General features: G+C 26.9%; 1 protein-coding gene across 1 annotated transcript in view; it reads left to right on the forward strand.

The window, feature by feature from the left end:
- The first annotated feature begins 1,501 nt into the window (after positions 1 to 1,501).
- The window catches only part of LOC108693200 (nucleolar protein 10-like), a 13,063-nt gene continuing 3,689 nt past the window's right edge, over positions 1,502 to 10,875 (forward strand). Inside the window, exons 1-14 of the mRNA XM_018202014.1 lie at positions 1,502 to 1,744; positions 1,824 to 1,866; positions 2,410 to 2,624; positions 3,310 to 3,446; positions 4,747 to 4,956; positions 5,034 to 5,262; positions 5,504 to 5,923; positions 6,053 to 6,341; positions 6,468 to 6,708; positions 6,788 to 6,881; positions 7,902 to 8,018; positions 8,133 to 8,374; positions 9,600 to 9,971; positions 10,064 to 10,244. Coding sequence (XP_018057503.1) covers positions 1,679 to 1,744; positions 1,824 to 1,866; positions 2,410 to 2,624; positions 3,310 to 3,446; positions 4,747 to 4,956; positions 5,034 to 5,262; positions 5,504 to 5,923; positions 6,053 to 6,341; positions 6,468 to 6,708; positions 6,788 to 6,881; positions 7,902 to 8,018; positions 8,133 to 8,374; positions 9,600 to 9,971; positions 10,064 to 10,244 — 2,856 coding nt within the window. The 5' untranslated portion in view covers positions 1,502 to 1,678. The remainder of the gene's footprint in view (positions 1,745 to 1,823; positions 1,867 to 2,409; positions 2,625 to 3,309; positions 3,447 to 4,746; positions 4,957 to 5,033; positions 5,263 to 5,503; positions 5,924 to 6,052; positions 6,342 to 6,467; positions 6,709 to 6,787; positions 6,882 to 7,901; positions 8,019 to 8,132; positions 8,375 to 9,599; positions 9,972 to 10,063; positions 10,245 to 10,875) is intronic.

The following is a 10,875-nucleotide window of genomic DNA, read 5'->3' on the forward strand; positions in this document are numbered from 1 at the left end:
TGCAATGACAATTTTCCTTCTCAGAATATATTTTACGCATGAAAATACACAAATTTACAGAATTGCAGGAAAATGGAAGGAAAAATATTTATCAAATTTTCTAAGTTGACAGTTTTCTCCGACAAAAACGTTCAAATTTGTTCTTCTATATAGCGTTTTTCGACATCGTGTTTTGAGCGTTTTTTCAAGACCGATCGCTTGAGTTTGATCTCCTTTTTACTCCGTGTTACACTTTTTATACCTAAAATGAAATAGATAATATTTGGCTCTGAGAAAAGAGAAAGCGAAAATGCTGAGTGTAAAAAGTGTAAAGCCAGCAGCACATGATGCTTATTTTCCTGCTGAATTGTTAATGCTCTATCAACGTAGACTAACTTTAATCTCGGTTCAACTTATTTTTTATCTCTTTTTAATCTTTAGAATTAGAAAAAGATAAAGAATAAGTTGAACCATAATTAAAGTTAAGTGGGCACAGATTCTTGCATAACGCATAACGCATAACGCGTAACGCATAAGAAAATGTATTAATCAAAGTCATTTTTCATTGATTAAAAGTGATTTTTCTCCTTTCCATGAAATAAAGAATTCTGATTGGTTGGATTTCTTATGCCTCTGTGTTACGCATTATGCAAAAGTCCGCAAAATGCTCCCATTTTAAGCGGGGAGTCAACTATGGAAATTGTGCTGTTTCTGGCTGGTACCTCACATCCAGCATGGCGGTCTTCTGGTGTCTTATGTCTTGAACTCTTACTATTTTACTAGAGTTTTCTTTTAAGAAAACACGCCTTGCATATGAGTCTGCTACATTCATGTATAAGGGGCTCCGCACAATAAAGGGAATAGAGAACAGAGAATAAAGCTGGAAATACAATAAAAAGCACAGGCAATAGAAACAGGGAATAAGAGATTTCAACTTATCAGAAACTATGAATAATGGAATGGACGCTTTCTGATAGGTTGAAATCTTTTATTCCCTGTTCCTATTGCCTGTGCTTTTCATTGTGTTTCCAGCTTAAGAATTTCAACCTATCAGAAATCATGTACACAGATTGAAATTCTTATTCTCTATTCTCTGTTCCCTGTTCCTCTAACAATCTATTTTTAGTATATAAAGGCCACTTTCATCAAGCTCCGATTAACTTAAACGAGTCTAGTAACTTTGCAGGATTTTAACTAAAGCTGATGTCGGAGAAAAAAAATGCAAAGAGAGAATTATAAATATAGATTTGTAATACTAACTTATGTAGCAAGGTTTCTCTCTGATAACTTTGTTAATAACCTTTTTCAATATAGTATATAAAATTACAGTTAATTATAATTAGTAAAATATGTTTAACTCTTCATATTTTTTCTCTGACATCAGTTGGAATTCTTCAAAGTTACTAGGCCTGTTAAGTTAATCGGAATTTGATGAAAGTAGCTCTGACTTCAATAGTTTAAAATTTTCATTTTTTATTTTCCTTTCTAGAGATAAAGTTTCATACCCTGCAGAGAAAAACAAGCATCGTGTGCCGCAGGCTTAAGCAAGTCGAACTGATCTCATCTATCATATTATCCTTTCTATTATGGTGAAACTGATAAAATTCTGTTTCTATGATCCTCTAGCTGAAGAAACAGGTTATGATAGTTGAATAAAGATTTTTAAAGTATTTTTTTATGTAGTTACATAAAAGCTAGAATGCAGGTTTCCGCACCAAATAATATAAAAATCTATAATCTCAGCTCTGGAAAATCCCTTCCTGAGGTAAAATTTTGTTTATACTATATGTAAGATCGTTTTAGGTTAAGTATAACATCTCAACATGTATTTTTATTCTGTACAGTGGTTATCTGAACGAAAACGAAGAAGTTTATCGAAGAATGTCGGTAAGAATTAGATCAATAAACATGCAAATAAATATAAATATTTAGTTTAAATTTTTATTTAGATTTTAGCGAATTGTACTTATTTCCTTTTTATACCTAAAACAAGATTTGAAAAATAAAAATCGTCAATTGGTGAATTAAAATAAATACATGAATACTTAAAAAATATTTATTTTTGTAATGTTATGTAATATAATTCATTTGTATCATCAAAGGATATTGTTGACATAAGAAGTAGTGAAAGAAGTAGTGAACAAGTTTTAAAAAATTTTTATTCTATACAACAAATAAAACAATTAGAAGATTTTATTTAGACAGTTTACTAAATCTTGCAATTAATTACTTAATTTGAATCTAATTATATTTTTTTAATAATTACTGTTTTAATATTAATAAGAGACAATAATTTTTTAAATCCATTTTCTTTGCAAAAAAAAATAAAGAGAGATATATTTTTATCAGAGTCTAAGTAGAAATTTATAAACAAGATATTTATGACTCTTATCTATTTTCAAATATATCTAATGTTTTATTTATTATCAGATATACGACGACATATCGAACTTATACAAGATTTTGACATGCCTGGCATAAGCACATCTATTAGAGTTTCTAAAGATGAGCAATACATTCTTGCAACAGGGATTTACAAACCACGTGTAAAATGTTTTGATGTACATAATTTGGCATTGAAATTTGAAAGATGTTTTGATTCTGAAATAATTACTTTTGAAACAATATCGAATGATTACAGCAAAGTAAGTATAATTGTTAAATGTACTGTAAAATAATTTATACAAAGTAGATGCATATGCATGTTTTATTATTTTTAATTATTAATTTAGTTAATTTAATTAAAATAATGAATATAATAGTGAGCAAAAATAATGAATTTTATTCACATTGTTGGTCATGTTATTTAACAGCATAATAGATTTTAAGATACGTTATAGTATTAAATTAGAAATATTTTAAAGAAATTTTTATAATATAAAGTTGGACATATCTAACATAATTTTTTAGATTAATGCTTTTTCACTGATAAGAACAAAATGATTGATGGTACACAAAATAGATATGCTGTAATCAAAATGTACGATTAAATATATGTAATATATTTTTATAACTGCTTTTTTAGTAATTAAAGTTTTTATATAGACATAAACAAAGAAAAGAAAATATGATTTTCATAAAAATTAGTTTTTTTTATAACTTGTATTTTATGCCTGACAATTAAATCTTCTAGTATGTATTCTGTAATTGTGTGTTTTCGAATAACATTAAAAAATGACATCCATAATTGTATTAGAAAATAAAATAAAAAAAATGAAGAATTTAATTCCCTCATTTTTTTGCTTGCTGCTAATATAAAGATCTTCACTAGAATCAAAATAATTTTATTGAATTTATCACGGTCTCTTTTAGATAGTATTTCTTTTTTAGATAGTATTTCTGCAATGCGATCGTAGCGTTGAGTTTCATGCTGCTCATGGAAAGTATTATAAGCTCAGAATACCAAACTTTGGAAGAGATCTAAAATATCATTATCCATCATGTGATGTTTTCATTGTAGGCGATAGGTCAGTTTTAGAAATCTTAAACAATTATATAATATTATGATCATTATTTAATTAAATTTACGATATAAAAATGCGTGCATGCGTGCATACGTATGTGCGTGCATATAGGGTGTTCAAAAAAGATCAGGATCCTGGATTTACTTAGGAAGATGATGTTTTCATGCTCACTATAAGCATCATATTATTGTTTATCAAATATTCTTATTGTTTATCAAATATTAAGCAAGGGCAAATGATGCTTATAACTGTAAATGTTGATATGCATCCATAATGTGAGAGAAGGTTTTTTTCTTACGTGGAATATACTAAATTGTGTTGTCATGACATAATCCGTAATATTGTACCAGAATTATATTTATCTGGATGTTGTTCATTTAATATTCTTTCAGTTGCATATTTTCTACATTCACTAAAAGTTATCCATAATTTGTAGATTACTGTAATTAGTCATTATGTTCATTACGACTAATTTTACACTGAGTAACAACACTTCTCCATTGAGGCTATTTTATTTTACTATGAATTTGTGATCAAGTTTAATTTTGAATATTTTTGTATATTATATCCATGAACTTATCTTAAAAAAGATTGTCAAACAATGAAATAAAAAATTGTATTTCATTACAAAAGATGAAGTCGACCTTGAAATGTCCTCAACATCGTTACTCATAAAATAATTATTTCCACTATATGATGTCTCCTTTTGTGAACTGAACACATTGATATAAATTACTTTTTCATATGTCTTCTTTTGCTAATAATTAAATCGGTCACTTTATACAAATCACCCCCTACATCTAACAGGGGATGTTTCGTAATTGTTTGAACCAATTTTCCTTGAAATGGATTCTATGTTGTTAAACATAAAAATTTAAGATACATTTTTTTATACATGCAAGATCTTATGTTTAAGGGATACAACACTCCTTCCAAAAAAAATAATTTTTCTTTTTCGAGATAAATATCGTTGGAAATATAAAAAACAAAAAAATTTTTTAAGCGAAAGTGTGACTTTAAAAATACTTTAAAATGGTAAAGAAATAAATTTTATTTAAAATATTTTTTTTCTTATATTTTTGACGATATTTATCCTGAAAGAGAAAAGAGATTTTTTTTCAAAGGAGTGGTTTCGCCCCTTAAACATGAATTTCCAAATGTATAAAAAAATTATAATATGTATAAAATACATATCTTTTACATTTTTATGTTTAACAATATGTTTCAAGGTGAATTAAATCGGTTCTGAATAGTTGTGAAATGTCTCTTGTAAGATGAAAAAGAATGAAACCTATTTTTGCAGTAATAAGATATATAGGATAAATCTCGAACGTGGTCAATTTTTGCAATCGTTTGAAACGGAAGCTACATCGATAAATAAATGCGAGATAAATCCGTTGCATCATTTACTCACAGTTGGCACTCAGGAAGGAAAAATAGAAGCTTGGGATCCGAGAGTGAGAAATAAAGTGGGTGTACTTGATTGTGCCTTATATTGCAATACTCAAGAGAAGTAAGATATAACAATAGAATTTACTCTTTATTGGAATCTAATTTATAGATTGATACAATTAATCTTTTTTAAATCAGGTTGGAAACAGTTCCCTCAATTACTGCCTTGAAATTTAAAGGAGGATTGAATTTAGGAGTTGGTACATCAACTGGACATATATTGATATATGATATAAGATCTAATAAACCACTTTTAGTTAAAGATCATATGTACGGATTACCAATCAAATGTATAGATTTCCACCAAAAGATGGATCTTGTTTATTCCATGGACAGTTCCATTGTAAAAATATGGAAAAAGGATAGTGTGAGTAAAATTTACTTTATTTAAAATTAAGCTTTACAGAGCGAAAATATGGGATATAATCACAAAATCGTGATTCTTTTTTTAAAATAAATTAAAATGAACTTTTTGAAGGAATTTTGAAATTATTCTTAAATTAAAAAGACAGAATTGGAATCACGTATTTCGTCCCCGTAAGTTAAAATGTAAGCTATAAAATTTTTTTTATTGTACAACAGGAATTTCAAAATTATTTTTTTTGTAGGGTAAACTTTATACTTCTATAGAAGCTCAACATAATTTCAATGATTTATCTGTCATATCGAATAGTGGTATGTTGCTGACAGCTAATGAAAGTGTGAAAATGCAAGTATATTACATTCCCAGTCTGGGCCCTGCCCCATACTGGTGCAGTTTCCTTGACAATCTTACGGAAGAATTGGAGGAATTGAATTATGATATCATTTATGATGATTATAAATTTGTAACTGATAAGGAATTGGACGAATTAAGTCTTTCATATTTGAAGGGCACTAATTTACTCAGAGCTTATATGCACGGCTACTTTATGGATATCCGATTATATAGGAAAGCAAGGGATGTAATAAAACCATTTGAATTCGAAGAATACAAAAAAAAGAGAATTCGTGACAGAATTAAAGAGGAGGCCGTCAGCAGAGTACAAGTATTTTTTAATTTGATTTTATTTTTATATAGCTACTTAATATATCAAATTCTATTTTCAATTCGTATATTTCAAAAATCAATATTAATTTTATTAATTTACATAATCTATTTTTAAAATAAAAAACAGATACAAAAGTTACCAAGTGTGAATCAGGAGTTGGCGTTGAAACTGATGGAGAATACAAATATTAAAAATAAAAAGAAACAAACATCTTCTAATCTGCTGAAAGACGAACGATTTAAAGCTCTCTTTAACAATCCTGATTTTCAAGTAGATAAAAACTCCGAAGAATACGCTTTACTAAATCCTGTTGTCTCTCAACTTGCTAAAAATAAAGCTAAAAAATTGAAACGACAATTGCCAAATGAAGAAGAAGAAGAACAAGAAGATAAAATTTATGAAGATAAATCAAAAGGTAAATAATTCAAAGTAATATTTTTTTCTTTAGAATCATATATATATACACACACACACACAAATGTATACACACACGCGCGCGCACGTATATACAAATTTTCTTATACATGTTTTTCTTTTAAAGGCAATAGTTCTGATGAGAGCTTTATTCACGACAGTTCCGACAATGATAGCTCAGATAATGAGAAACGATGGGTTAAAGAAGTTCAAAAGAATTATCGATTAATAAAGAAAAACGAAAGAGAAAAGGAACAGCAGAATGAAAATAATATTAGCGTGATTTCAAAGTATGAATTGAAGATGGATAAAATTAAGAATCAAGTCAAATTCGAAGATGGCGGTCCGCAAAAGAAAAAACAGAATAAGTATAGAACAATATTGATCTTGTCTTGATTTGTCAAGTATTTGAATTTCGAATCATTTAAAATTATGTTCTGTGTGCAGGACGTTCGGTGCAAGATTGGAAAATGAAGAAATGCACAATATAAAAGTCTCCGGTTCGCGTGGTAGTAAAGAGATGACTTTTGTCATTAGAAAAGTATATCCACATTCAATTTAATTATAGATCGAAATATATTTTATGGTATTGTCACTTATTTTCTTTTTTTGTAGAAAAAACAACATCTAGAAGTAAAACATCGCAGAATAGAATACAATGTGTTACGACCCGCAGGAAGTATTTTAAGGAAAAAACGCTAATGTATTTACATTTATGTATTTACAAATGTTAATAAAAATAAAAATGTTAATTTATTAATATTTTGTATTAAAATACTGTAAATATAAAATTTTTTAAATTTATTTTTACTTGTTACTTCGCTTTATAATACGCGCCGTGTTCTTACAAATGTAGTGACTTGCTTAACCGTGATGCACGTGAATATCTCTGAGCAAAGGTGAAATGTCATCTTGACTGATATAATTTATATTCATATGTAGAGTGAGCCACATGTCAAATTATTGATATAAATATTTTCTTTCCAAGTTCGAAAACAGTGTACTACTTGGCCAAAAAATATTCAAATGGCGTCGGTGAGTTATTACTATATTAATTGATTAAACTGATTTTTCTATAAATTAATAGATCGTGCAATCTTAAAACTTTGCACATGAGATGTCACAGTAAATCGAAATGTAACCTTCCCCAATGTATCAACTTGTTAATCTTCATGCTTAATAGGTTTAGTAATAGCAAAACCTTAGTTTGATTTCAATAATATATAATATAATAATAATAGCTATTATTATATTATTATATTAAGCAATTAAATTTATTTCTTATATTTTCTTTAGAACAAAATTGATATAATTTCAAAATTATTTAGAAAATCATATATGAAAAATTAATTTCTCGTTACATTATAATTTTATTTTATAAAACTATTATATATCGGTGTGAAATTTTTATAAAAGTTACATTTCAGTACGTGCGTGGATCATACATACAAATGCGCATAAGTACGCATACATGCACACATCTTCACTATTTTTAAGAAATTTTTTTCTTAAGATATTTTATGACATTTATTGAAATAAATGCAATTAATATCATTCATAGGTAGACTGTAATAATAAATATAAGAATGATACAAATCTACCTCAACAACATGAAGAATATACGGAGATCTTCGTACCATCTATATTAACAAGTATAGCAACTTTTGAAAGCACAGATGTAAGTAATATTGTTACAATGATAATTTTTGTAATAAATTCTTTGTCTTATTATGTAAGTTTTACAGTATATGGAAATTTATTGAGTTAAATTAACACGATGTCTGTTGTACAGCAAGTAGATGAAATTACGGAAGATTATGAGAACTTTATTAGTACATCAGCTGTACTTCATTATTGTAAACATAAAATATTAAGGCCTTACCTAAGGTTATTAGGAGTGATGGGATTGAGACCAACTAACAGTGATGATTCCGATCATTTTCTGCGATGTTCGATTTTATCGAATCTTCATACAATTCAAGTTACTATATTTATATGTATTGGATATATTTTACAATACATGGCTTGCTTCAGGTAATTTATTATCCTATTTTTACACGTGTTATATCAATAAAGTAGAAATTATAAGTGAATATAGAATATATATAGAAAGGAAGTTTTATATATATATATATATATAAAACACATAAAACATGAAAATAATTTAATTTATAATATGTATGTATATGTTTATATACATTATAATAAATTAAATAATTTACATGTTTTATGTGTTATATATAATAAATGCACATAACGGAAAAAAAACACGTAGTTGTTTTTTAAAAAACCTATGTAGTTTCATATTATAAATGCATAATTCTTTTATAAGCAACTATTTCTTTCATATAAATTGATTTATCTTATTATTCTATATATAATAGCAATATAAATAAATTATATAAATAAATTATATAAGGTATAAAATACTATTATAAAGTAAAAATACATAAAAAATAAATATTTTGCAAAATATCTTATATTTTATATTAAAATGTATCAGAAAAAGATATAAACTCGTGAACTATTTTGTGATAATTGTATTTTAATATTTTTATATGCAGAATAATTAGAGGAACATTAAGTAAATTAATCAAATCGTAACATTTAAAAAATTGAAATAATCTTTATAAGATTTTGAATCGATTTTTTTCGAAAATTCATTTCATCATTATTTATCGCTCTTTGGATAATGCAACTTTTGTTTGGAATAATTTTTTTCAAAATACTTTTCTTTTCAAGATATTTAAATACCTCATTCTGTATATGTAATTATATCGATATGTGTGTATATGTAACTATATCATAAGATTTTTTATCTCTTCTACATTTCAATATATTATTAACTTGTTTAATTCACAATTAAAAATAATATATTATTAACTTGTTTAATTCAATTAAAATTAAATATGAACTTTTTGAAATTTAAGCAATATGAATTAAAAACAAAAAAAGGAGTTAGCACGGAAAATGATATGCAAATGTTCTTAAAAATCTTTAATTTACATTAGTTAACATCAAACAAATAATCACAAATTTAAGTTACAGCTCAAGTTCGACCCATTTAGTTACGTACATAATTTTATAAATATTTGTTTGAAATTGGCTAATGTGAATTAAAGATTTTTAATAAGAAAATTTGTGCATCGTCTTTCGTGATGACTCCTAAAGCTTTTGTAATTAATGTTGTTTAATTCACTTTTTATTTTCGATTTTTAAGTACTACAATAAAATGAATGTAAAATAAAATAATTTTCAGACGAGACCGAGGATTCTGTTACAAAATATCCCTGGAACAAAATAGACCAGATATCAGCAAGGAACAGACGCAGGAACCGTCCTGTTATGGAAATGTGATATTCAGCTATTTAATTCCAAGTATATTACATTTAGTAGCGTATTTATATACGATATATTTATTTCGCGTCAAGGAAAACGAGCAATTGCAGAATTTAATGGAGAGAGCGTTTCTGCTCTCCTCGAATCCGATAAATCATGGCAATCAAAAACGTCTTGTACACATATTATGGTTATTCATAGCATTAAGTATAGTATGGATAATCATGGCACTGGTCACAGTAAATATTCAGATGGCAGAAAAAAATATTATGTTTCAATGGATGGAAAATAGGTGATTACTCATAATAGTTACAAATGATGAACGGAATGTTGCTCCGAAGAGTAATTAAATTGAAATATTCATATTTTGTTTTCTCTCTACAGTCCATACCAAGTAAAAATAATGTTAAAAGTATTCCTAATCATCTGTACCTTATGGCACGACATGGTCCAAGGAACCATTATAACAAGCTACTGTCTGCAAGGGCAGCTATTGATGTCACATCTTTACTTTTTGCGCGGAAAACTGCTCCAACATGTTCTACTGCCTATTGATTGGATGAGGGTCTGCGATTTATTGCATACAATATAATCTTTTATTTTACATTTGAAGAAAAAAATGAATAAATATTATAATTTCAAGGTCAATAGGAACTGTTTCAAGCACAAACTGTTTCACTACATTACTGTGTAAATGTATGTGTGATAAAATGATTATCATTTTTTTCTTTACGCACAAATTAAAGAGTCTCACTTTGACTCCTTATGCACATAAAAGATTCTTCAGTTTGAAATCAATTTTTTTAATTCGATGTTCTATTATGATATTTTATATTTTATTGTAATTTATAATGTAATTCCTAATGTTTCTATAAAAATTTGAAATTTCACATAAAAATTTGAAATTAAAAATAATTTATATAATTCATCAAAACTACTGTATAAATTTTTTACCATTTCCATATCATTTTATGATTTTTTAGAAAATTTCTTAAAATTTTTTATATGAATTGAAATATTTTTAATAATGATGAAAAATCTACATCTTTTCTAGAATTCTTTACATATGTGAAATGTAAAGTGCGCGCGCGTGTATGTGTATGTACGTCTGTGTGTGTGTGTGTGTGTGTGTGTGTGTGTGTGTGTGTGTGTGTGTGTGTGTGTGTGTGTGTGTGTGTGTGTGTGTGTTTGTATGA

Source organism: Atta colombica, unplaced genomic scaffold (genome assembly GCF_001594045.1).
Source record: "Atta colombica isolate Treedump-2 unplaced genomic scaffold, Acol1.0 scaffold89, whole genome shotgun sequence".
Classification (NCBI taxonomy): Eukaryota; Metazoa; Arthropoda; class Insecta; order Hymenoptera; family Formicidae; genus Atta; species Atta colombica.